Source organism: Phoca vitulina, unplaced genomic scaffold, assembly GCF_004348235.1.
Source record: "Phoca vitulina isolate PV1807 unplaced genomic scaffold, GSC_HSeal_1.0 scaffold33, whole genome shotgun sequence".
NCBI classification, from domain to species: domain Eukaryota; kingdom Metazoa; phylum Chordata; class Mammalia; order Carnivora; family Phocidae; genus Phoca; species Phoca vitulina.
The window spans coordinates 14,089,262-14,112,776 of record NW_022589736.1 but is presented as its reverse complement, the minus strand read 5'-3'; the positions used below and the strand labels follow the sequence as shown (position 1 = coordinate 14,112,776).

Genomic DNA, 23,515 nt, shown 5'->3' with positions numbered 1-23,515 from the left:
CCTGACACACAGGAATTTAATAAATATTGGTTAAATGTTTGAATGTTGCGATGATGGCATTCTAACAGTTCCAAAACTGTTTTTCTTTACCATTCATACGCTTTGCTTTTGGCTGCTTATGATGCAGAACTGCCTCTTGTAAATCATTTGCAGAGATCCAAAAAAAAAAAAAAATCAGCACAGGAGATTTATCACCTTCTTATTCCCCTTGAGAAATCATTTCTTTTTTCTTTATTCCTGAAAGAAGGGTCACACTTCAAGGCACTTTAAGAGCTGATAATAAGAAATGACCAGAATGAGTTATTCCAAATTCCTGCCCTACCTGCAGTTCAATGTCCTCTCCCTGAAAGTGATTATTGATGTAGGCACCAGGTTGAGACACTAATTAAAGCAGAATGACCATGGCATAAACCAAGACTGGCTTCTGAAATCTATATCTGTGCCCCCTGCCCACGTAGATGCAGAATAACTATAAGAATAAAAACTGACTTCCCTGGTTTTGTGGCTTCTAAGCCTATGAGGGAGTCACCTAAAAATAAAGGTGCCATTCTCAATTCAGCGGTGGGCAGCCCCTGTGCCCACGGCCAAAGCTCTGGAAGGTTCTGGGCCCACTCAGAATTCCATCTGAAATGTCAAATATCTGCAATGTGGCTGCAAGACCCAGCAAACACCCTCTTCCCCAAGTGCTGATTTCATATTGGAAAATGAACAATTTAAATAAATGTTTCATTAATGTGGTGTTTTCCTGCTTGATGCTAATGTACTTAGAGTAATTTATTTTTCCAGGTTCTCTTCCATAGGATCATTTCATGCAATCCTCCCCAGGACAATCTGAAACTCTTTGTGTCCCTAACAGACAATCCAGAGAACCTAGAAACCAACCAAACAACCAAACCACTAAACAAATAAGCAAAAACCCTTCCGCTGAAAAGCTGTCGAGACCCATTTGTTCTGGAACACAGATCACATACAACGCAGAACAGGACAGACCATCCTGACCACGTTGGTGGCCCTGGGTTTGTAGCAATGGCAACACGGCATCCTTCAGCAGGCACTACGGGTCCCAGAGAGACAAGTGGGAGAGGTGGGTTATGCAGGAAGAATGTGAGTATGTAACATTTTGTTTTGAGCCCCTAGAAGGCTTGTTCCCACTCTGCTTTGCTTATCTGTACATGGGTTCTTGCTGTGTGCTGACTCCAAACCCCAAAAATTTCAAGGATATTTCTAACATCCTTTATTAATAGAAGCTCTTAAGAATTTCAGAGCATAATGCTCAGATACACTCTCCAAACATGCAAAAGCAGGTACCCTGTAAGGGTTTGTTCCCCCAACCCTGTGAGACACAGGGGATCATGTCAACATGGGGAGCAGGCTGGACGGCACACCATTAAGACATCATCTTTTGGGGGGATCCAGCCACATCAGAATGGCTCTGTGTGCGCCAGCATGCTGGAGGCAGGATTTTGATTCGGTTCTATCACACATGGCGAACGAAATTAAAACCAACAAAGAGGCGAAGCACTTGAACGGTGCGCTCTGCGGAACTTGCTGGATGCCAGGGGCCATGTGTGCGGCAGGAAGCAGAAGACCGATTAAAGAGTATGTAAACGACTCTGGTGGCGTTGGCACTCCAGGCTCTGCCATCTAGGAGCCACAAGGCCCTGGATAAGTGACTTTATTCTGAGCTTCATCTCCTGCTTGTAAAATAAAGCCATGACAACGAGAAAACAGAAACAGTACGAGCAGCAGGGCAACACCGGCTACCCTCTACTGAGCATTCACGACTCACAACGTAGCAGGTGCCGTAGAAAGCACCCTATAAACACTTGTTAAGCACCATCTCCCTTACTCCTGAGGACCCCTTCGAGGGAGAGATGCTTAACTCCAGTTCATGGAGAAGGCTCAGGGTTCAGTGACCAGCCCAAGGTCACCGAGCTAGAGTGAGTTCAAAACCAAGTCTTTCTGACCAGTGTGTTCATTGGAGATCGTAACTCCAACGACTGCCACAAAAGGTATGAGATGATAGGTATATATATATATATATACACACATATATATGCAAAATGCTCTGAATGCACCACAAGAACATCAGTCATTGGTAATGCCCGTCCCTTCCAGCATTCGGATTGGCCTCGTTGACCTCTGGGCACCCAGCTCCTGGCGGCCTCTCCTTCCCCCAGATGGGGACCCAACAATCCAAAGGTGGTGGGGAAAGAGGCCATCCCCCGGGGGCACTTACTTTCTCAGAACAGCTATCTCGTTCTCTATGCTGCTCTCCTTGCCCTTCAGCGCCTTCTTAGGGATGCACTTCACCGCAAAGAGTCTTCCACTGGCCTTCTCTTCGGCCAAGACCACTTCAGAAAATGCCCCGCTGTGAACAAAGAAGGAGAAAAAGAAGCGGCTTAGATTCAGGAGTTCCACAGCGTTCCCTGGTGGCTCCTCCAATCCTGTTACCAAGGTTGAAGGAATAATAACAACAATGGCCAGCATTACTGTTACTTTTTTAGCCCCCATCACTCCCTACTGGACTTCTTCATGCAAACAAGTACACACACGCAAAGATGCCCTCGTGCAAAGGGCCACGGGGATGTCCACTTGGGTTGGAGCCGCTCCCACCACCACCTGCCACCCTGCAGAACAACGCACAGGGAAGCTCCCAGAATGGTTCCTGCAGAGAAAGCTCGCGTCCATCTCAGTAGCCAGCACCCCACCCCCAAGTCAATGAGAAAGTAATGCTCGAATTTCTAGATTCCTCACAGGTCCCTTCATTCCAAGAAAATTTTGGAGCCCGTTGCAAACGTTAATTAATTCTCACCGACAGGTAAGGGTGTAACTGAAATGCGAGTTGGTGCGACACATGGAATCGACATGGGGCTAATTTATTGGTCAGGACACGCAAGTTGTTTTTCAATACAAACAAAGGCATACACGATGCCCTGAGTGGGGGAGACTATTCTGCCTGAAAATGTGAATTGAACTCTGCAAAGGCAGAACAACACACTGAAAATACAACCAGGACATTTGGGGTCAGAGAGCTCATTTCTCCAGAGAAGACCCCTGTGGTCAGCAAGCCCCAGAGCCAGCGCCTCAGTGGCCGCCATGTTCCCCACCCCGTCACCCCTTCTATCTGCCAGCAGGCAGGGCCTGGGTCCCATGCTCGGCCTGGGGGGCAGAACGTCCCTAAGGACTGAAACAGAAGTAGGGTCCTCCATTGCCCACTCCAGGCCCCAGGAACTTGGGCTCTGTGCACACGGGCTAAGGAAAATCCACGGTCCACTGAGTCATTCCCTGTCTCTAGACCTCAAGGAGCAACTCTTTTTTCCTCAGAGAGATACTACACATGGCTTCTACACAGTTATAATTAGAGACAAACCCTCCTGCATCAAAAGAAACCACTAGAAGGACCAAGGTCATCCCAATACCGGAGCCTCAGGGTCTCTGTTCTTCAGTCAACATCAAAGAGATGCTCAAGCAAGGAAAACATACTTTTCTCTTCCTCTCTTTTCCCATGTGACAAGGGTACATCTCTGTCACAGACCAAAGAAAATACAAATATATATATTTTAAAATCCCTTCCAGTGAGAGGAATTCACTCTGCTTAGTGCAATTAACTGTGAGTCTTCAGACAACGCTCCTTCTGGAACATAAACCCGAGAGAAAAAGTTCAGCTACCTTCATGTCTATATCTAATTATATAAACCTGAGGGGCAGAAGATCGGCTTTCCACCAAAGAACCAAATGGAAAATATCAGAACAAAGATCTTCTGCCCAAATCCACAAATCACTGGTCGCGTGCCTTGCGTGCCTCACAGACACAGAAACCTTCTAGAACCAACCAGAACAACAATTATGAAACATAAATACAAAAAACCTACAACAGATTTCTCGCAGAGGGATAAATGGAATCAGACATTCACGGCCAACAGATTTCGCCCAGTGAAACCAATTCTTGGCAACTTGAGGGAATCCCCTGAACCCAGCTGTCTCTCCTCCTCACCCCTGTCTCTGGGATCGACTGACAGGGATCCACTTTACAGCAAGGGCTCTTAGGTGGACAAAACCGGGACAATTATGCTCTGCTCCCTTTCCCTACCCTCCAGAAGGTAGAACAAGAACTATGTTAGAGATGAGAAAAATCAGGGAGGAAAGACCAGGATTCTAGCACCACGGGTGATCTTAAACCAGGGATTCCATGCATTTGTTTTCGGTTTCCCTGTGTGCCATTTGAGTCCTTGGTGCTGATGACACCACAGTGGTTTCTCTCCTGAGTCTGTTGGGCTGAGCGCATCTATTTTCCAGAGAGGAGAGAAGCCCTTTAGTGGCAGTGACCAAGCTGCCAGAGTTTGGTCTGAGACCTGCTAGACTTCTCGGCTGCCCCCTGCCCTGCTCTGCACCCACCATGCTCCTTCCTCTTCAGAATCTGCATGGAGAGTAACAGACTACGGCCAATACGGAAGAGGTACTAGCTATCAAGAGCTTGTAAGACAAAACACCTCCTTATTCTGTGGATCATTCCCCCCCTGGAAAACAGAGTGGGAAGTGAGGTTTCTGTGTATGAATTGACCTGGACCCATGACAGAAGGAGGGGACTAAGGTCTCCATGGGAGCCAGTGCTGGTGGGCTGCTGCAGGAAGCTGAGAGCAAGGTGAGGCCGTAATGCTCCTGGATCGAGGGCTCTCTGTCTTTGTCCCTGACTTCAGGAGGGATGGACTTATCTGCAACCCTGGGTGAGGGCGGGACAGTGGGACATAAATACGTAAGGGGCTTCACAAGCTAAGCTTGACCACAAGTTACCTGTGAAAGGACACAAGGCAGGCCCCTGATGGCCAAGGATGCCCGCCATGACTCCAGGAGTCTCCATCCACAGTTCCCCCGTGGAGTCACAAAGCCAAGGCTACAGTCCCATTCTCTCAGGCTGAAATTCAGTCTGCAATCCCATGTCTGGGCATGCTACCAAAAGAATCGATAGCAGGGACTCAAACAGATATTTGTGCACCCATGCTCATAGCTGCATTATTCACAGCAGCCGAAAGGTGGGAACGACCCAGATATGCATCAATGGATGAATGGATAAACAAAATGTGGCCTATCCATATAATGGACTATTATTCAGCCATACCAGAGAATGGAATTTTGGCACCTGCTACAAGACGGATGAACCCTGAAGACATGACACGAAATGAAATAGGCCAGAATCAAAAGGACAAATACTGTACGATTCCACTTATACGAAGTACCCAGGGTGGTCAAATGCATACATAGAAAGAGGAATGGTGGTTGCCAGATTTGGGGGAGCAGAGAATGGGGAGTCAGTGTTTAATGGGGACAGGGTTTCTATATGGGAAGATAAACAACGTCTGCAGATGGCTGGTGGTGATGGTTACACAAGAGTGTGAATTGACTTAATGCCACTGAACTACATGCTTACAAATGGTTAAAGGGATACATTTTATATTATGTATGTTTTACCGTAAGAAAAAATTAAAAGTCTGCCTGGTTCTACTCACTGGCATTACCTGGGGATGGACGTGCTGAAAAAATTCAATAAACCTTTTCTCTCACTACCTTCCTGAAGGAGAAAGAAATGAGTAACAGCAGGGGTTGTATACCACTTGGCACTCACAAAGCACTTTGGTGTTTATCAGCTAATCCAATTCTGGCCGCAACCCCAGAAAGTGTACAGGGCGTGTGACTGTCACCTCCGTTTTGCAGATAAAGAAGCCGGGGCTCAGTCACACAGGTAGTAAGGTTCAGAAAAGGAAGTTTAGGTTTCCTAACCCCTCCGAGGTCCTTTCCCACACACTACGCTGGGCTGAAGCACGCTGTTGGCAGGGAGCCTGGCTCTCAAACACGGAAGGTGACAGCCGTGGAGGGTCGCCGTGCCTCTGGGTGAGCTGCCAACCCTCCCCAAGCGTGCAAATCCACCTCCTCGCCTCCTTATTTAGCCAAACAATGTGCATTTACCTTCTTCAAGCTTTCCAAAGACAAAGCTCTCTGGTCTTCTTAGGCGATACAAGATTAGCATAAATGGTTATTGTTCCTGCAATAAGCAGAAATCACTTGAAGGCACTTCCCCCCATTGCAGGAAAGCTAATTAAAAACATCAGAAGCAGAAACACATGAATGAAGAGTTTGGGCACTTTCAATGTAATTACACAACAAAGAGAAGTGTGTGTCTGGGCTGGGGCAGGGGGGGGGGAGGGGGGGAAGGAGAGAGGGGGAGGCAGGCTGGGAGGCGGCTGGTAGCAGGAAGGAAGATGGCAAGAACAATGATCTGAGAGTCCATAAAGGTTTCAGACAACCCAATGAAATAAATTCCTAGGAACACAAGCAGGGACAGAGAGTTACAGAGTTTTAGAAATACAGAGGTCAAAGGAGGTTGCCCTCCATCAGCTGCCCATTTAAAACGGAACAGTAGAGACTTCCAGCCAGACCGTGCACACCTGCGTCTTGGAATGCAGTCTGCTTCTGCCTGGCACCCAGGCCCCCCCGCCGGCTCTCTGCAATCTGACTCCCCCAACCCCAACCGCCACCGTTTGCCTGGAACCAGGTGGTCTGGACCCTGGGGGAGGGGCCGTCTCCCAACAGCTCAATCAATGGCTCCTTCTTGCTGCTCATCCTACTGGTTTCTTGTGTGCCCTCCTTCCTAAAACTCACTTCTTCTTGGATCTACAACACAGTTCTCACCTTCTACCTCCTGTCCATTGTGTCTCCACCTCCACCTGCTCCTCTTCCCCCCCATCAAAAGTCAATGCTCCCCCAGGCTGCATCCTCGGCTCTCCCTTCATCCTATTCCGCACCTGCCCCCTGGAAAATCAGTTGTCTCCAGTTTCCACCCCCCAACTCCTCATGGCCCCCTAACCTTCATCTAAATTTTAATCTCGTTCATGTGCAATCTCATCTTTCCAGCTGCTTACGAGGGCCTTCTGGCTGAATCTCCCAACCAGCCTCTGAAGAGCCCCATAAACAAAGTAAAAAACAGTATTTTTTTATTAATTTTTTTAAATTTTATTTTATTATGTTATGTGGCTAAAATTAACAAGTCAGGAAACGACAGATGTTGGCGAGGATGCGGAGAAAGGAGAACCCTCCTACACTGTTGGTGGGAATGCAAGCTGGTGCAGTCACTCTGGAAAACAGTATGGAGGTTCCTCAAAAAGTTGAAAATAGAGCTACCCTATGACCCAGCAATTGCACTACTGGGTATTTATCCCAAAGATACAAATGTAGTGATCCAAAGGGGTACGTGCACCCTGATGTTTATAGCAGCAATGTCCACAATAGCCAAACTATGGAAAGAGCCAAGATGTCCATCAACAGATGGATGGATAAAGATGTTGTGTATGTATACAATGGAATATTATGCAGCCATCAAAAAAACCCCGAAATCTTGCCATTTGCAACGAGGTGGATGGAACTAGAGGGTATTATGCTAAGTGAAATAAGTCAATCAGAGAAAGACAATTATCATATGATCTCACTGATATGAGGAATTCTTAATCTCAGGAAACAAACTGAGGGTTGCTGGAGTGGTGGGGGGGGTGGGAGGGATGGGGTGGCTGGGTGGTAAGCGCTATGAATTGTGTAAAAAACAGTATTTTTATCCCCAAAGTTCCTCCTCTGTTCTCTCTCTCATTTCTACCAATTCAATAACACAGCCTAGAAACCTGTCTACTTCACTCCTCCCTGTCTCATCTCCTTTACCAAGTATGCTCGGGTCTCCCCTAAAGACTCCCAGATGCCCATCTGTTCCAACCCTATACCACTGCACTGGCTCAAGTTCTGGTCATTTCACTCTGGACTATTTCCAGGACTCTGTCCTGGCCCCTCCGCCCCCAGCAAGCCTGGCCCCCACCTGCTTTCTTCTACCTGCTCCCAGCATTACTTTTCTAAAGAAAAGATCTAGTTATGTTGCTGCCCTATCTAAAACCCTGAGGTTTCATGTCTCCGAGATAAAGTGGAAACTCCTTCACAAGGGATCTCTGGCGCTCAAAGCTCTCCTCAACCTGACCCCAGCTTTGCAGACTCATCCACTCTAGAGCCAACTTCCCCAACACAAACATACGCCTGCCACATACACATCACCTCCACCCCACCACATCAGTCAACTGGCTGTACTCCTGGCCTTGCTTCAAGTCTTGCCCACCTTCCCACTTCCTTCAACACCATTCCTTTCTCTTTCTGCTTGGCAAAATTCCATTTATATTCTAAAGGCCTCAGCTGGTATATTTCCCTCTCTTTGAAGGCTTTCTCAATTGCTTTCCCACCCAGACAGAATGAGGCCCTCATTCTGAGACTTGTACGCTTGGCTTATACATACCTACATCACCCCACTGACACCTTCCACTGTGGTCCTTTATGTGCTTGCCTACGTGACAGCAAGCATCCCAAGCCACTCTCTTTCTGTGTCTCCATACCTAACAATCCCAGCACCAACTGGTGCCCAAGGCAGTTCTGCTGATCACCATCACTTGAGGCTCTACTCTCTTTCTCCATCTAGCTTTCTACATCTCCCCGGTGCTGTAGACCCACAAAATAAATGACCTTCCACTCCATGTTGAAGAAAATGATACGGTCCCTGGGCGCCTGGGTGGCTCAGTCGGTTAAGCGACTGCCTTCAGCTCAGGTCATGATCCTGGAGTCCCGGGATCGAGTCCCACTCAGGCTCCCTGCTCAGCAGGGAGTCTGCTTCTCCCTCTGACCTTCCCCCTCTCATGTGCTCTCTCATTCTCGCTCTCTCAAATAAATAAATAAAATCTTTAAAAAAAAAAAGAAAATGATATGGTCCGTTTCCTCCTTCACAAAGTGTTCCTCCACATTTCTATGCAAGTGTAGGCAGAAAGAACCTCAAAGGTTTCTCTTAAAGCATAAAAACTCTTTGAGTCTTCCTGGATATATTTTAAACCACACATTTGTGTGCCTGAACACATAAGTAATATTCTCCAGGTGAAGAATCCTGAGATCATGGTTTGTCCTGACTAGTAAAAATATTAAATTTGTGACATTGTGATATGACATTTCTCCCCATAAACCTTCATCCTGGTTAAATAAGCCAAATTTGGTAGGAAAGAGGAGAGGGCAGATTTTTAGATGGTTGAAAGGACTTTGGAAAAGCATGTTCATGGGAGAAATAAAAATCCCAGTGTTTTAAAGGTCGCATTTCTTCGAGTTGTAACAACATATTTATTTGATTTTTAAAGAACACTAACATTCCATTAAAAAAAAACACCCATTTTCCATCTAAATTAAATCTCTGTGACAAATTATTGAAAGGTCAAACAAAAAGTTATTCTTGAAATGCTACATATTTTCAGCTCCTGAAGATAAGCTGTACAAATTACAAAAATTGAATCCTTCCCCTTTCTCTTCCACATTTCAAAGAAAATCAAATCTCATCACCTGGAGGCAGCTTACTCTGATTGTAAGCCAGGCACCCAGGAGGAAATAAACAATGTTTTGCTAGCTGAATTTCTAAGACTCGGGGAAATGTCACATTTTCTATATTGACTAAAGAATTCTAAACAACTGCTTCTGCTTTTAACTTCATAAACAATGGCTCTGAAAAAGACTGTTTCTTTTTGCTTTATCTAGTCAGCTGTGAGAAGGCAATCCCAATGTTTTAATGGTGGATCATCCATGCCCTAGACTATGCATGCTAGAAAGTGCCCCCCTGAGGGGATGTACCCAGTCCTCCTGGAGGGAAATGATTCCAACTCCAACTGACCAAGGGAAGGGCAACAACATTAAGGGGGCTGGGCTCTGGGAATTCCTTACATTCCTGAGTTTACTGAAAATCAGCATTTAATGGTTTTGTGAACTACAGATAGACATTCACCTGCCCTTTGTGAAAAAAAAAAAATTCCTAGAGCCATTCAGAGCACCTTACCTCCAGATCTGCTTCTATATACAGTAGACCCCCTATCCCCAGGTTCACTTCCCACAGTCAACCAAGGCCTGGAAGCAGATGATTCTCCTTCTGACGATATGTAGCCTCATGCTTTGTCACAATGCCTACATCATTCACCTACTTCATCGCATCACGGAGGCATTTTATCATCTCGCTCCATCACAAGAAGAAGGGTGAGTATAGCACAAGAAGATATTTTGAGAGAGACTATACTCGTAACTTTCATTACAATATATTGTTATAATTGTTCTATTTTATTGTTCCTGTTGACTAATCCCTTACTGTGCCTAATTTATAAATTAACTTTATCACAGGTATGCATGTATAGGAAAAAACATAGTATTTGGACATTCAGTATTACCTGTGATTTCAGGCATCCACTGGGGGGCCCCCATGGATAAGGGGGACCAGAACTCAGAGCTAAGCCACGCCCAGAGCTATGCTGGCTAATCTACCTACTCACTACCAATTATTACCATAAAAAGCAAAAATAAGAATCTATGAATTCTGCTTTCCCAATTTCCAATGATCTTTAACCTGAAGTCGTTAAGAACACATACCAGATAGTATTTAAAAAGGGTACTTCATGTGCTGGCTGCTTTAAGTGCATATAATTTCAAAATAAATCCTTTTCTCATACAAAAGCAATTTAATCACAAGAGGGACAAACATTTAACCTCCAACAACCTACAGTGACTTGCACATTTTAGATGTTCTACCAACGTCCATCAAATTGAACTGGTGACACCTTAAAGAGACAGATGCCTCTGATTTTCACCAAGAATCAGGAATTCCAGAGCTGTCTCTTTGATTCACAACAGTACACGAAACCAATCGTTCGGTAAAATTATATCCATCCCAAATTAGACCAAGAAATAATCAGATGGTGCTGAAATGATCTGCCCTATTAGCTTAGAGTCAGCTATTACTGGATCATTGCCTTCTCATTCTTTTTAGTCATTCTACATACAAATCAGATTGATTGTGTTATTAACTGTATTAACACCATCATCTCTGGCCTATGACCATGACTGCCGGGCAACTGGGCAGAGAGACGTTACCCCCAGGCCTTGGGCCATAAATTAAAATGTTCTTTTCCACTAAGCATACTCTTTCCCCAGTGTTAGGCCAGGACAATATTAAGGGCTGAAGGGGGAAAAAAATGGGGAAAAAAAAAAACTTCCCAGTGAAAAATGAAGTTGGTGATCCTTGGCTTTAGAGCATCTAAGCACTAGACGGGTGCCTCTTAGACCTATTGTTCCAGACCAGAATCAATTCTTAAAATAAGAAAACCTGTCTGCTAACTCTAACAATAATCTTACTGACCCCAGAGGATCCAAACAGATAAAAACAGTAGTGGAGTCAGATGGTCTAAGCAACTCTCCAGACAGAAATGAGACAATTTCAGAAGTGGCATTAACTCTTTCTGGTCAGATCTTCGGTCTAAAATCTCGACTAACTCACACGCCACTGATGACATTTTGTAGGGCTAATTCAGCCCACTGACCTCAAGAAATCCATGCCCAGGCGGAAAAACACAGCAAACAAAGCAAAAAAAAAAAAAAGGCAAAAAGAAAAGTTTTGCCTTCACACGCTTCAAGAATAAATATGCACACATGAAAATTGGTATCCCATTTAGACAGAACATCTATTCATTAAAGTATGCCTTCTAAAAGCTCTACTTGGCAATTACACTGAAAGCCATATGTTAGTTTATGTTAATGCTTGAGCTAAAAGTATCAAAATTCCATTTCTTAAAAAAATAATCCATAAGTCAGGCCCTTATTAATTTGGACCCATGCCTCACCAACCAGTTCAAATTAGAGACCTATCCTTAACTTTAGGAGGTTATGCATACAAATAGGGAGGCTCCTACTGAAAATAGCTCTTCTTTTTCACTCCAAAATCCCATTTTCCTCTTCAACTTGGTAAATCCTACAATGACTAGCAAGTTTCCCTAATAGCTTCAAGAACCATGATGAAACGTTCTTAAATATTCAGACCATTAGCCTGATTTCTGCCCAGATCAATTCCCATTCTGAATACGTCCCTGTGTCTAAAGCCACTGGAACTGTTGGGGTTATGACAATGCTTGTCATGGGGGAAGGCATCAAAATGCCAGCAATAGTCATTGCGTGTGACATCTCTGGTTTCTTGAGGTTTTTCTGTGGCACTAAATCTATACTGTTAACTGCTTCACTGATCCAAATGCAGAAGATAAATAAATTCCAAATGAATGCATATTGCCATATTTGAAGGCACCAGCTTCATTTAATAACCCAACTTTTCCCCCTTGGCTTCTCTGACAGGGCCTCACATTTTATCTCTGTCCTTTTCTAGTCACTTGTGAAAGGTTGATATGGAGCCTGACTATGTCAGTCATTTTTCCTTAGCTCACCAACAGGGAGCATTAATGGGAGGCCTGGTTCGGGGAGGCGGGGACAGGACAAAAGATTCAGTTCTTCTGGGATTAAAGTCTCCTATAGCCACAGCTAAAAAGCTAGCAACACTGAAAGGCATAGAAAGTGTCCGTGTGGGCCATATATGCATTTGTTGCAAGGGTATACTTCACTTGCATGATACGGGTTAAAGGGGTTCAGGACAGGCCCCCCACCCCACCCAAAATGTGCCACTTTGGCATGCGGATTATTTTGAGCTGAAGGCACTTCACACCCTGCAGGCTCAAGAGAAACTTCTGTCCCTCCCTTAACCACATGGAAGAATCTAAATTGGGGGTCTTTCCCAGAATGAAGTTTATTAACAGAGATAAATTTGATCTGAGTTACCCATCTATATGGCAGGGCAAACATCTACTTACCAAACACCTTCTCCTCTTATTGCCCCGGGAAGTGCGTCCTTTTCCTCTGAGGTCCCGGGCCCCTACCCCCTTCTCCTAAGTTCAGAATGACATACGCACCTCATTTTGCCTGTCTTTGGAATTCCCATGTCTATGTGGATTCTCTGTATGTACACCTATTAAATTTGATTTTTGCAGTGAAAAAAAATATTATTCTCTCCTATTACTCTGTCTCATATTAATCTGATTCTTAGTCCAGCTAGAAGGGCCTTTGAGGGGACAGGAAATCTTGTTCCTCAACGAGGTAAGGACTTGGATGAAACTGGAACTCCCATTATATTCTCCATCTTTCTTTGTCAACTGTGCAGACCTGTCAGGTGGTATATCTCCTTGTGTCTACACGGATCTCCCGTTTGACAAAGATTCTCCCTACAGAAGTGGCTCTTCAGAGTGGCCCTCTTTCTCACTCCCATCCATTATGGTAAGGAGATCAGAACTAGAAGGTATTCGTGTCCTCCTCCCGTGACCGCTACAAAGATCCAATGTCCTCCTAATGCCAAATACATATTTCTTTATAGGGGCCGGAGGACATCATCATCAAATGGTGGGCAATACCTTAACAGCTAAGCTGGGGGAGCTATTTTAAGATAATCCCATCTGGCCCACCCTCACATGGCCATTCCTACTCCTTGGGACCCTCTGGAAAGCTCTGATTTTAAGCACTCTTTTATATCTATTTTAATGCTGGTTAAGGGCAGATGGATCAACAGGTAACTTGAAGGAAAAGTCTTTCAAGTTCCATGCCAGCCAAACTCACATATCAATATCCTTTCTAATTAGTTTTTCAAGATCCCACATTAAAAAAAAAGAGTCTTATTAGTATAATAATTACTACATTAGGGGCGCCTGGGTGGTTCAGTTGGTTAAGCATCTGACTCTTGATCTCAGCTCAGGTCTTGATCTCATGGTCATGAGTTCAAGCCCCACATTGGGCTCCAAAAAATAATAATAATAACAATTACTACATTAAAGGGACATTTGGTTATATCTACATAAAAAATAGGAGGTCTATCAATAATCTGTTAAAAAAAAAATCAAAAGTTTCAGGGGCGCCTGGCTGGCTCAGTTGGGTGGAGCATGTGACTCTTGATCCCTAGGGGCATGAGAGTTCCAGCCCCATACTGGGTGCAGAGATTACTTAAAAATAAAATCTTAAGGGGCACCTGGGGGCTCAGTTGGTTAAGCATCTGTATTCAGCTCAGGTCATGATCCCAGGGTCCTCAGATTGAGCCCCACAAGGGGCTCCCTGCTCAGTGGATACTCTGCATCTCCCTCTCCCCCTGCTTGTGCTCTCTCTCTCTCACTCTCTCTGTCAAATAAATAAAAATCTTTAAAAATAATAATAATAAATAAAATAAAATCTTTTAAAAAATCAAAAGTTTGAAATAGCAAATCATTGGAAATATTCAAAATATCTATAATAGGGGACTGGTTAAGTAAATTACAATCTAAAAATACAATGAAGTACTATGCAGCCATTTAAAATAATTAAATAGATTGATGTGTGCTGATATAGAATTATCCCTAAGATATATTGTTAAGTGAAAAAAAATGAAGGTGTAGAGCAAAGCGTCCATTATGTTCCCCTTTGCACCCACACCACACAAACACACACACACACACAATCTCTAGAAAGAGACGAAGCAAGTTATACTTGCCTCTAGGAAGAGGCTTAAGAATGAGGAGAGTTACTTTTTATCCATTTTACTATGTACGTGCACTATTTTTCCATTAAAAGTTATTTAATGAAGTACAGAAAATTTTAGAAAAGGACAGTGAGAGCTATCAATAATCATCTATGCAAAATGACTATCCAGCTAATTAAAGCCTCTTAGGTCCAACTAGTTATACCCTACTGATGAAATGTCCCCATTATATGGTGAAGTTTACCCTTTGTGATATCTGGATATCTAAATAGGACTGGTATTCACTGGTATGAATCAGCCTTGTATACTTGGTTCACAATTAGCCTGAACACCTTCACCAATGAAAATATTTTTTAAAAAGGTGGGGGGGTGTCAAGGAACTTTTCTTCATAGAGATCATTCATATACAACATCAGGGAACTCATTCGTGGGGAAGGGGTAACTTGACTCGGGCCCTGAAGGATGACTATGTTTCAACAGGGAAAAACATCAGGGAAGAAGAAGGAAGTCAAGAAAGGTGGGTTGACAGAAGGAGAACATAATCCAGAGCCAGTGTCCTCAATAGGGCAGATCATAAACACACGAGGGGATTGTGGGATTGAGCAATGTTTTTTTATGCAGAGCATATTGCTAGGAACAAACTGTATGTGTGCATGTGTAAAACTATAAAACATATCATTGGTGTTCACAGACTCAGACAGAATAATGGCCCCCTAAACATATCCATGTCCTAATCCCTGGGATCTGTGAATGTTAGCTTACATGGCAAAAGGGACTCTGCAGCTGTGATTAGATGAAGGGTCTTAAAATGGGGCTATGATACTGGATAAGCCAGGTGGCCCAATGTAATCACAAGGGTCCTTACAAGAGGGAGGCCGGAAGATCAGAATCAGAGGAGATGGGATGCTGGAAGCAGTAGTCGGAGTGATGCTGTTGCAGGAGGATGTGAGTGAAGGAATGCTGGCAATTTCTAGAAGCTTAAAAAGGTTAAGAACAGGTTCTCCCTAGACCCCCTAGAAGGGACACAGTCCTGTCAACATGTTTACTTTAGCCTGTAAGACCCACTTCTGGACTTCTGCTTGGAACCATAAGATAAATTTGTGTAGTCTTAGTCCACCAGGTCTGTGGCAATTTGTTACAGCAGCAATAAGGAACTAATACAAATACATATCTGTATTATTAGTATTTATCCTTATTCTACAGATGAGGAAACTGACCTCATCAAGGTTCAAGAACTTGTCCAAATCTCAAAGCCGGTGCCTGGAGGTACCAGGACTCAAACCCAGGTGTGAGGGGTTGATGGAATGCTGCCCTTGGAAAAGTAGCTTGAGACACACCAGGGACAAAAATCAGATGGGAGAGTGTCACTTAGCACAGCAGGTAGTAACAAGGCATGAGGTTTGGGACAAATGAAGGAAATGAACAGAGCTAAGATGTGGTATTCTCAAACATGTCGGAGGCCACTGTGATCTTTTACATCATTTGAACAGAAAGAGGTAAGTGTCCTCCCTAACAAAGTGATATGGCTTTGCTGTGTAAGAAATTCATTTATGGCAAACACTGTCTCTACTTCCGCTGAGTAATATAAAACATGCTTTCTGGATTTTCGACATGAAAATTCTCTTCTCTTTCTTCTTACTTTAGGAAGTGATTACTCCAGGGGCGCCTGGGTGGCTCAGCCGTTAAGCGTCTGCCTTCGGCTCAGGTCATGATCCCAGAGTCCTGGGATCGAGCCCCGCATCGGGCTCCCTGATCTGCGGGAAGCCTGCTTCTCCCTCTCCCACTCCCTCGGCTTGTGTTCCCTCTCTCGCTGTGTCTCTCTCTGTCAAATAAATAAAATCTTAAAAAAAAAAAAAAAAAAAGGAAGTGATTACTCCATAATTGGCTGAAATCTCCCTACACTAACCGATGAAATGCCCTGCACATCTTTTCAAAACTGAGCTATATTTTGGACAGTTCCATAAACAAGGTTGTAGACAGAACTTGGTCAAGATGCAAGTTATTCTGTCCTTTCCTTGTATGTATAGAGTTGCACCATGGGGAACAATTCCCTTTGTCAGGAAGATAGGTTATTGTGCAAAGAATGAAGCTTCCCTAATCTAGATAATCACCACCACCACCACCACCACCACCATCATCATCATCCTCATCATCACCACCACCACCACCATCACCACCACCACCATCACCATCATCATCATCATCCCTATCATCACCACCACCACCACCATCATCATCATCATCCCCATCATCATCACCATCAACACCACCATCACCATCATCGTTATCACCACCATGACCACCACCATCATCAATATCTATACTGTTTATTAAAGCCTTATTAGAAGCCTATTTTGAAAACTATATGCCAATAATTTTCTAATTCTACCAATAACCCTGCATGATAACATTATGCCTACTTTACACCTGAGAAAACCTAAGTTCTCAAAGAGGTTAAAAATTTTACTAATGAGATAATAAGCTGATGTTCTAACCCTGGCTTGTTGTGAGAATCATGCTTTTTCATTTTTAAACCATGCCACCTCTTCAGGTATAGTTAATTTCATAATTCAGCAAAAGTAATGAGTGAATAGGGTGCAGAGGGGGGTTTTTTGCTATATTTTGCACCCAAAAAGAATGTCCAAATTCTCGCCCACACTATGTCAACAGCAATCTGGGCTCTGATGGGTAAAATAATTGAAATTTTCTTAACCAGAGAACCCTCTGGCTAATAACTTTGGCTTCTTTCTAAGTTTCTGACAGTGTTTGTCCATTTCAACCCCAAGGACTGAAGACAGAAGGTTCTCTTGCCTCTGATTTCCAGGTACCCACGCTCTTCATTAAAGGAGAGTGGAAGAATTTTCAATTTCAACTTTCTGTTCATGTTCCTAATCCACTCCTCACTGTTTTAAAACGAGGCCCCCTCCTTATTGCCTTTACATCTTAAAATGCTACGTAATAATTTTTATTCTTTTTTTTTTTTTTTAAAGATTTCATTTATTTATTCATGAGAGAGAGAGAGAGGCAGAGGGAGAAGCAGGCTCCCAAGGAGCAGGGAGCCCGATGTGGGACTCGATCCCAGGACCCTGAGATCATGACCTGAGCCGAAGGCAGACGCTTAACCATCTGAGCCACCCAGGCGCCCAATAATTTTTATTCTTTTCAAAAATACAAAAACTCAGTAGACTCAAGATTGACCCTTATATTTCCCCACCTGCTAAGTCCTCTTTCTAAACTGCCCACACATTTCATTATGCATCTCCTGATTAATAGAGCGGATTTAATCTTCAAGCACAATTGACAAGTTCTCCCATGTCCTAAAACACGATCCCATTAACACTGTCCCAGCTGAAAGAAAAGTTCATTCGTCCACAGGCATTAGTGACTTGGTACAAAGATTTATTCACCATTCAATCCCGCACAACACAAACTACCAACCAGTTTGTTGTGAGGTGCTGATTACGACACTACTTCTAGATGAAAATAAGAATAAGTCTGCCTAGTGGCCACCCACAAAAACTAAAGATCATTCCCCGAGATACCACTGCACACAAAATGGAGGCCAGACGTGTAGGGATATTGTTCTCTGGGCTTTTCTCCTGACCTGGCCATGGATGTTACGACACATCACAGAGATGATGGAAATGAATGCACGGGCTGATCCACCTCTACCAGCCCTTGGCAAGTCTCAAGTGGTAAGAATAGTGCCCTGAATGCTCTGACCCCTGCAGAGGCCACCAGCCCCAGGCAGAGGCTGCTTGGCTTCTTCAGTTAGGGCAGAGAAACATGCAGGCATAGCTGTTCATCTGTCTCTCTCCCCGTGCCAGGCAGAAGGCACCCATTCAAAACTCCCTGGCTCTCCTTCCTTGACCCTACACCCGTTGAGGGTCGCGTTGCTCTGAGATTTATGAGCTTCCCCGGGGCAGGTGATTTGAGGGGTTCCAAAAGGCTTGCTTGCCCAGAGACATCTCCCCACACTGGCCCACTGAGGAGCTTGAGCCACTTCTCTGGGTTAAGGGACCTACCTAGGGACATCTCCCCCCAAAGCCCAAGTGTGTTTCCTGGGAGCCACATGAGCATTGGTTCAGCAATAAGCCTTAATGACAGTGACAACGATCTGTAGTTTAACCACTAGTTAGCTCCGGCCCCGGGAAGACAGACTCCCCTTTCACAGAAACCTGGATGACAAGCTGGTGCCAACCACGATATGTGGCACGGTCCCCTTGCACCGCTTCCTGCAGTGGTGAGGCACAGTGGGAAGGTCCGCTGACCCTGCCGCCGCCTTGGGGAGCAGGTGACGCGTCCGTGAGCTGGCAGGGAGTACAGAGCACTCTGAGATGGCAGGTCCTGGGGAGACGGAGGGGGATGGAACGCATGTCCTGCCCCCAGGAAGCTCCCACACCAGGGAGAGGGAAGCAGCCTGTAAACATATACGTGCCTGGTGTTGGTAAGAACTAGAAACAAAGATAAAGCAGGGGGAGAAAAAGACAGAGTGTGCATTCACGGACCGGGTGGCCAGGGCAGGCCTCTGTGCTGAGAATGGAACAGCACAAGGAAGGGATCACGGGCACATCCAGAAGACTTCCAGGATGGGGAAGCGCACACAAGGGGCCCCACCAGATGGAAGAAGAGCAGGCGGCCAGGCTGCACACAGCTGTGTGAAGGGGCGAGCAGGCGGGATCATGAGATCCAGGAACAGCATTTGCGCCCGTGGGCCACAGCAAGGGTTTGGTGGGGTTTGGAGTATCTTTCCTGAAAGATTTCAATCCACTGGTTGTGGGACACATTTTTGTTCCCTGTGAGAGCTTTAAAAAAGCACCAAGACTCAGGCCAAGCATCATTTTAGCCAAAGTAACTCCTATTCTCATGCTCCCTAAAAAGTAGAATTGAGACCGATGTAGTGGAAGTTCCTCAAGAAGCTGAGAAGGCCCTCTGTTCTAGCCTGAGTGATCTCAGGAAGCTGCGGAAATGCACCCTCTTTTTGCCTCCATTTTGCCACCTGCAAGACGGAGACGGTGCCCCGCCTTCCGCCCCAGGCGAGAGCTGCAAAGGAGCATGCCAGGCAGGTTCTCCCACCCACGGTGAGCGCAGGCTCGAACCCCAGGGGCTCCGCCTCCCACACTCGTCTGTGTGCGTCTTCTGCTCTGCGCTGGCTGCCTGGAGAATTATAATGCTATTCTGCATCTCATCACTAATCTGCCGGACGCCTAGCAACTGCTCTGCACCTCCTCGGGCCCTTCCTGGAACTGGCACTTCATCCTCATAATGGCAAAAGTCATTTCACATACCTAGCAACAAAAGGAGGCTATGGAAATTTATCGAAACCACACACACACACACACACACACACAAACACACAAATATAACACTAAAATGATTTAACTTCTTTTTTTCATTTGCCGCACACTTTAATGCTTCTGAAAAGTACGCTTAAAAATAGACACTGGAGCCACAAATTGTCTTCACCATTAAATCAGATCCACCTCCCCAGCAGCAGCAAAATGAACCCCTTTCTCACTGCTTCTCCTCTAAGGAAAAAAAAAATCTGCCTTCTCCTCTAAGGAAAAAAAAAATCACTGTGTCTCAACCCTCGCAAATGGCAGGAGCTGAAGAGATCATCGGTCAGTCTCCAGGATGCTCCAGTCCTGGCATCTTTCCTGAGGGTAAATATCAGGGACAATTACAATGGCCTTGTTTCTTTATTTGGTTTTTAAACAAAAATACCAGTCCAGGTCTCCCTACCAAGTGTGAGCAGCCACCAGCTGGCCACCCTCTCTCTCTGTGAGCTTCACAGTACTTTGAACAGAAGAGATCAAAGTGGAAATTTTTAAATGGAAAAGATGAGAACACATGTCGCATCCTTGTTCCTCAGCAGAGCATTTGATACAGCACCTAGGCAAATGATATTTGGTAAATGAGTTTGGATGCCTTCGCCATGCCGTAATAACATACCTAGAAAATCTGGGTTCTCTACAGACGTTGCTGAAATTTCCAAGTAAAAGCTACAATAAAAATGCTGGAAATGTTTTAGGAGACAAGAATTAAAAGGTATGCATAAGTTAACGCCACAAGTTAAAGATGCAAATGTCCTAAGTTAAGGACACCAAGCCCAAAAATTATGTTGGAAAAGAGAAAATAGTCAAGTCTTTCAAATAAGAAATTGGGGCATAGCAAAAGATACTGTAAGCAAAGTATAATGACTAACAGGCTGGGATGGGGGTGGAGGGATAATTGCAACCAGGAGGACACAGAGTTAATATCCCAGTGACAACAAGGGCTTGCTTCCCACTGAGGCTGCCACACACACACACACAACTCCAGGGGGTACTGTTCACAGAAACCGTGCCCAGCAGAGATGCCCCGGTCCCACAGTTCAGTGTGGGCAAGGATACAATCACACAGTTCACAGGATGGCCAATGAACATACGAACTGATGCCCAACCTTACTAGTAGCCCCAGAAATGCTACATAAAATCTCAACAGGACTCCTTCCTTCCCATCAGGTTGGAAAAAAAGGTCAATTTACATGGGAAATTTGCTGCCTGGAAATCACCATAACATTTTTGGAAACGGATCTGGCTGTGCCTGTTCACCTGCATCTTAGGAAACCTAATCTATAGAAATAAACACATGATATAACAGTGTATGTGTAAAAATGCTATTGCAGCGCTATTAGAAATGGAAAATAAGGAAAACATTATGAATGGCCAGTAATGGTGGAATAGTTCATCCATACCATGGAATATTACATGGCTAATGAAAAGAGTTAGAGCTACATGTATTTATCTAAAGGGATGCAATATCCCAATTAATCTAGAGGGAGGTAACTATCCCAAACGAGAAAAGTAAGCTATGTTATAGCCATTCAGCGGAATACTCTAGCAGTTAAATTAAATGATGAGATCTACATGAATCAACAGGGATAAATCTCCAAAACATAATAATAGGTGAGCAAAAGCAGGTTACTAAGAGAGACCTACAGGATCGATTCCACTTAGGTCTCTCTATAAAACGCACACACATACACACCGATAATCTTAAGGCCCTACACTGCTAAGACATATGGTATAGACATATGTAGTAAAAGTCTGAAGACACATAATAAGAATGCACAGCAGCTTCAGGTATAGGTTGACTCTGGAGAGGAAGAGAATGGGATGTGTATCCATAACTGGTTGCTATAGCTGTAACATTTTTGAGGGAGAAAACTGAAGCAAATACGGCAAAATGTTAATCAACATTTGCTCAATCTGGGTGGTGGCTACATAGTAATCTGTTCATTTATTTCTCTCTACTTCTTGGTAAATTTGAAGATTTCATGATTTTTAAAAAATTTAACCCAAGGCAGAACAGCACAGTGGGGGTAAGTGAGACCATATATATACCTCAATGGGGCTGTTGTAAGGATTAAATAGAAAGATTACATACTCACTCCTTAGTGTGATCAGGAAATACTAATTATTTTATGAGGCAACAGGCCCTAAAACAAAAATATTCACAAAACATTATAAGAACTTGGAGAAAAGACCAAAACTTGCCTGGCCAAAACCGAGCACTGAACCTTTGCAAAGCAAGGGCATGTGAGTAACCTTATAGGAGTAGGAATTTTCTAGAGTGAACTTCAACCTAGGAAAGAGAGGGCCCTGTCCAGATTCAGATCACACAATGGACACCGTTAGCACACAACCACGGAAGTCAGGTGGTCCTTCGAATGGCCTCTGGATGTTGGCTGGACAGTGTCAGCTTGAACTATTTAACTCCTGGCCTCATTATTTCTTTGAACTGACTTCATTGAGGACTTCTTGGCCATTCCCATGAGGATACATCACTTACTAGGGCAGAGTTAACCATTACTAATGATGGAAGAGGAGAATAAAGTCCCTGCTTTCACGTGGTTAGAGAACAAAAACCAAGACCCGGGAAGCATTGAACAAAGAGAAACAAGTCACTGTAGAATCCAGAGCTAAATCTGGCAGGATGGACAAGAAGTTGGAGAATGGAGAACATGGCGAAGGCTGGTGTCACCACACAGACTCGGAAGGGATGAGGCCCGACCTGGGGGAACAGGAACAGGAAGAATACCCATGGGAAAAATGAGTGGGAGCTGCAGCTGAGACTGTTCCTCATTCCACGGGACTCAGTGTGTCTCAATGTCTTTCCCAGTAACAGAGTCCTGGCAGTACTGGGGCAGCACTCTGCCCAGCGGCTGGCTGTTCCCTGAATCCATTTCCCTCTGATCACAGGCACAGAACGAGATGCTAGGTATTAGCCTTTCAGGGATGTGTGGCCATGTGACTGAGCTCTGGCCAACAGAGCATGAGCGGATGATGTGGGCCCTTCCAGGTTGGCCCAGAAACACCTCCCACACATGACCCTCCATTCTTGCTCACCACATGTCCATTCAGTGCAAGGACTCAGGTCCTAGAGGAGAGGCAGGGAGCCTGGGTCTCTCAGTCCCCAGGTGGGAGGCCTACTGGAAACAAGGGACAACTTTATTTTTCTCCAATAAGAGAAAAACGAAGGCCTATCATGGGAAGGCACTACATTCAGAGGTTTATTTGTTACAACAGCTAACCTTACCCTCATACACCAGACTGCAAAGTTACATTTCTGAACTTCCCTTTCAGCTAGAGGTGGCCGAGATTAAAGCCAAAGTCACTGTGTGAGGCTTACAAAGGAACTCTTTTAAAAGAAAACTGATTTGTCCCTTGCTCTTTCTTTTCTTCTAGAATAAGGTCATGATGGCTGAATCTCCGGTGGTCAGCTTGTGACTGTGAGGATAGAAGTTCCTTGCTTGTGGTTATGGCATAGAAAAATTGAAAGAACCTAGGCTCCTCATGTCTTCATAGAACCACCATATCAGCCCTGGATTATCTATTTTTTAAATTCTTTTACCTGAGATAACAAATGCATGACCTGTTCGTGCCATGTTAATACAAACTCCATTACTATTAGCCAAATTCTCTTCCTTATTAATAAGATGGCCATAAGAACCACCCAGTTAGAGTGGAGGTTCTCTGTCACACTGAAGAGTCAGTGGCAGGAAAGGTGGATCACGACAATGATCCAGAGCCATTAAAATAATGATAACGTAGACTAAAGAAG

At 44.5% G+C, this 23,515-nt stretch overlaps 1 protein-coding gene across 3 annotated transcripts in view; it reads right to left on the bottom strand.

The window, feature by feature from the left end:
* The window catches only part of CAMK1D (calcium/calmodulin dependent protein kinase ID), a 420,413-nt gene that overhangs the window by 264,107 nt on the left and 132,791 nt on the right, over nt 1-23,515 (bottom strand). For all 3 annotated transcript variants that reach the window (XM_032425563.1, XM_032425565.1, XM_032425564.1), the window contains exon 2: nt 2,240-2,371. In XM_032425563.1, coding sequence (XP_032281454.1) covers nt 2,240-2,371 — 132 coding nt within the window. The remainder of the gene's footprint in view (nt 1-2,239; nt 2,372-23,515) is intronic.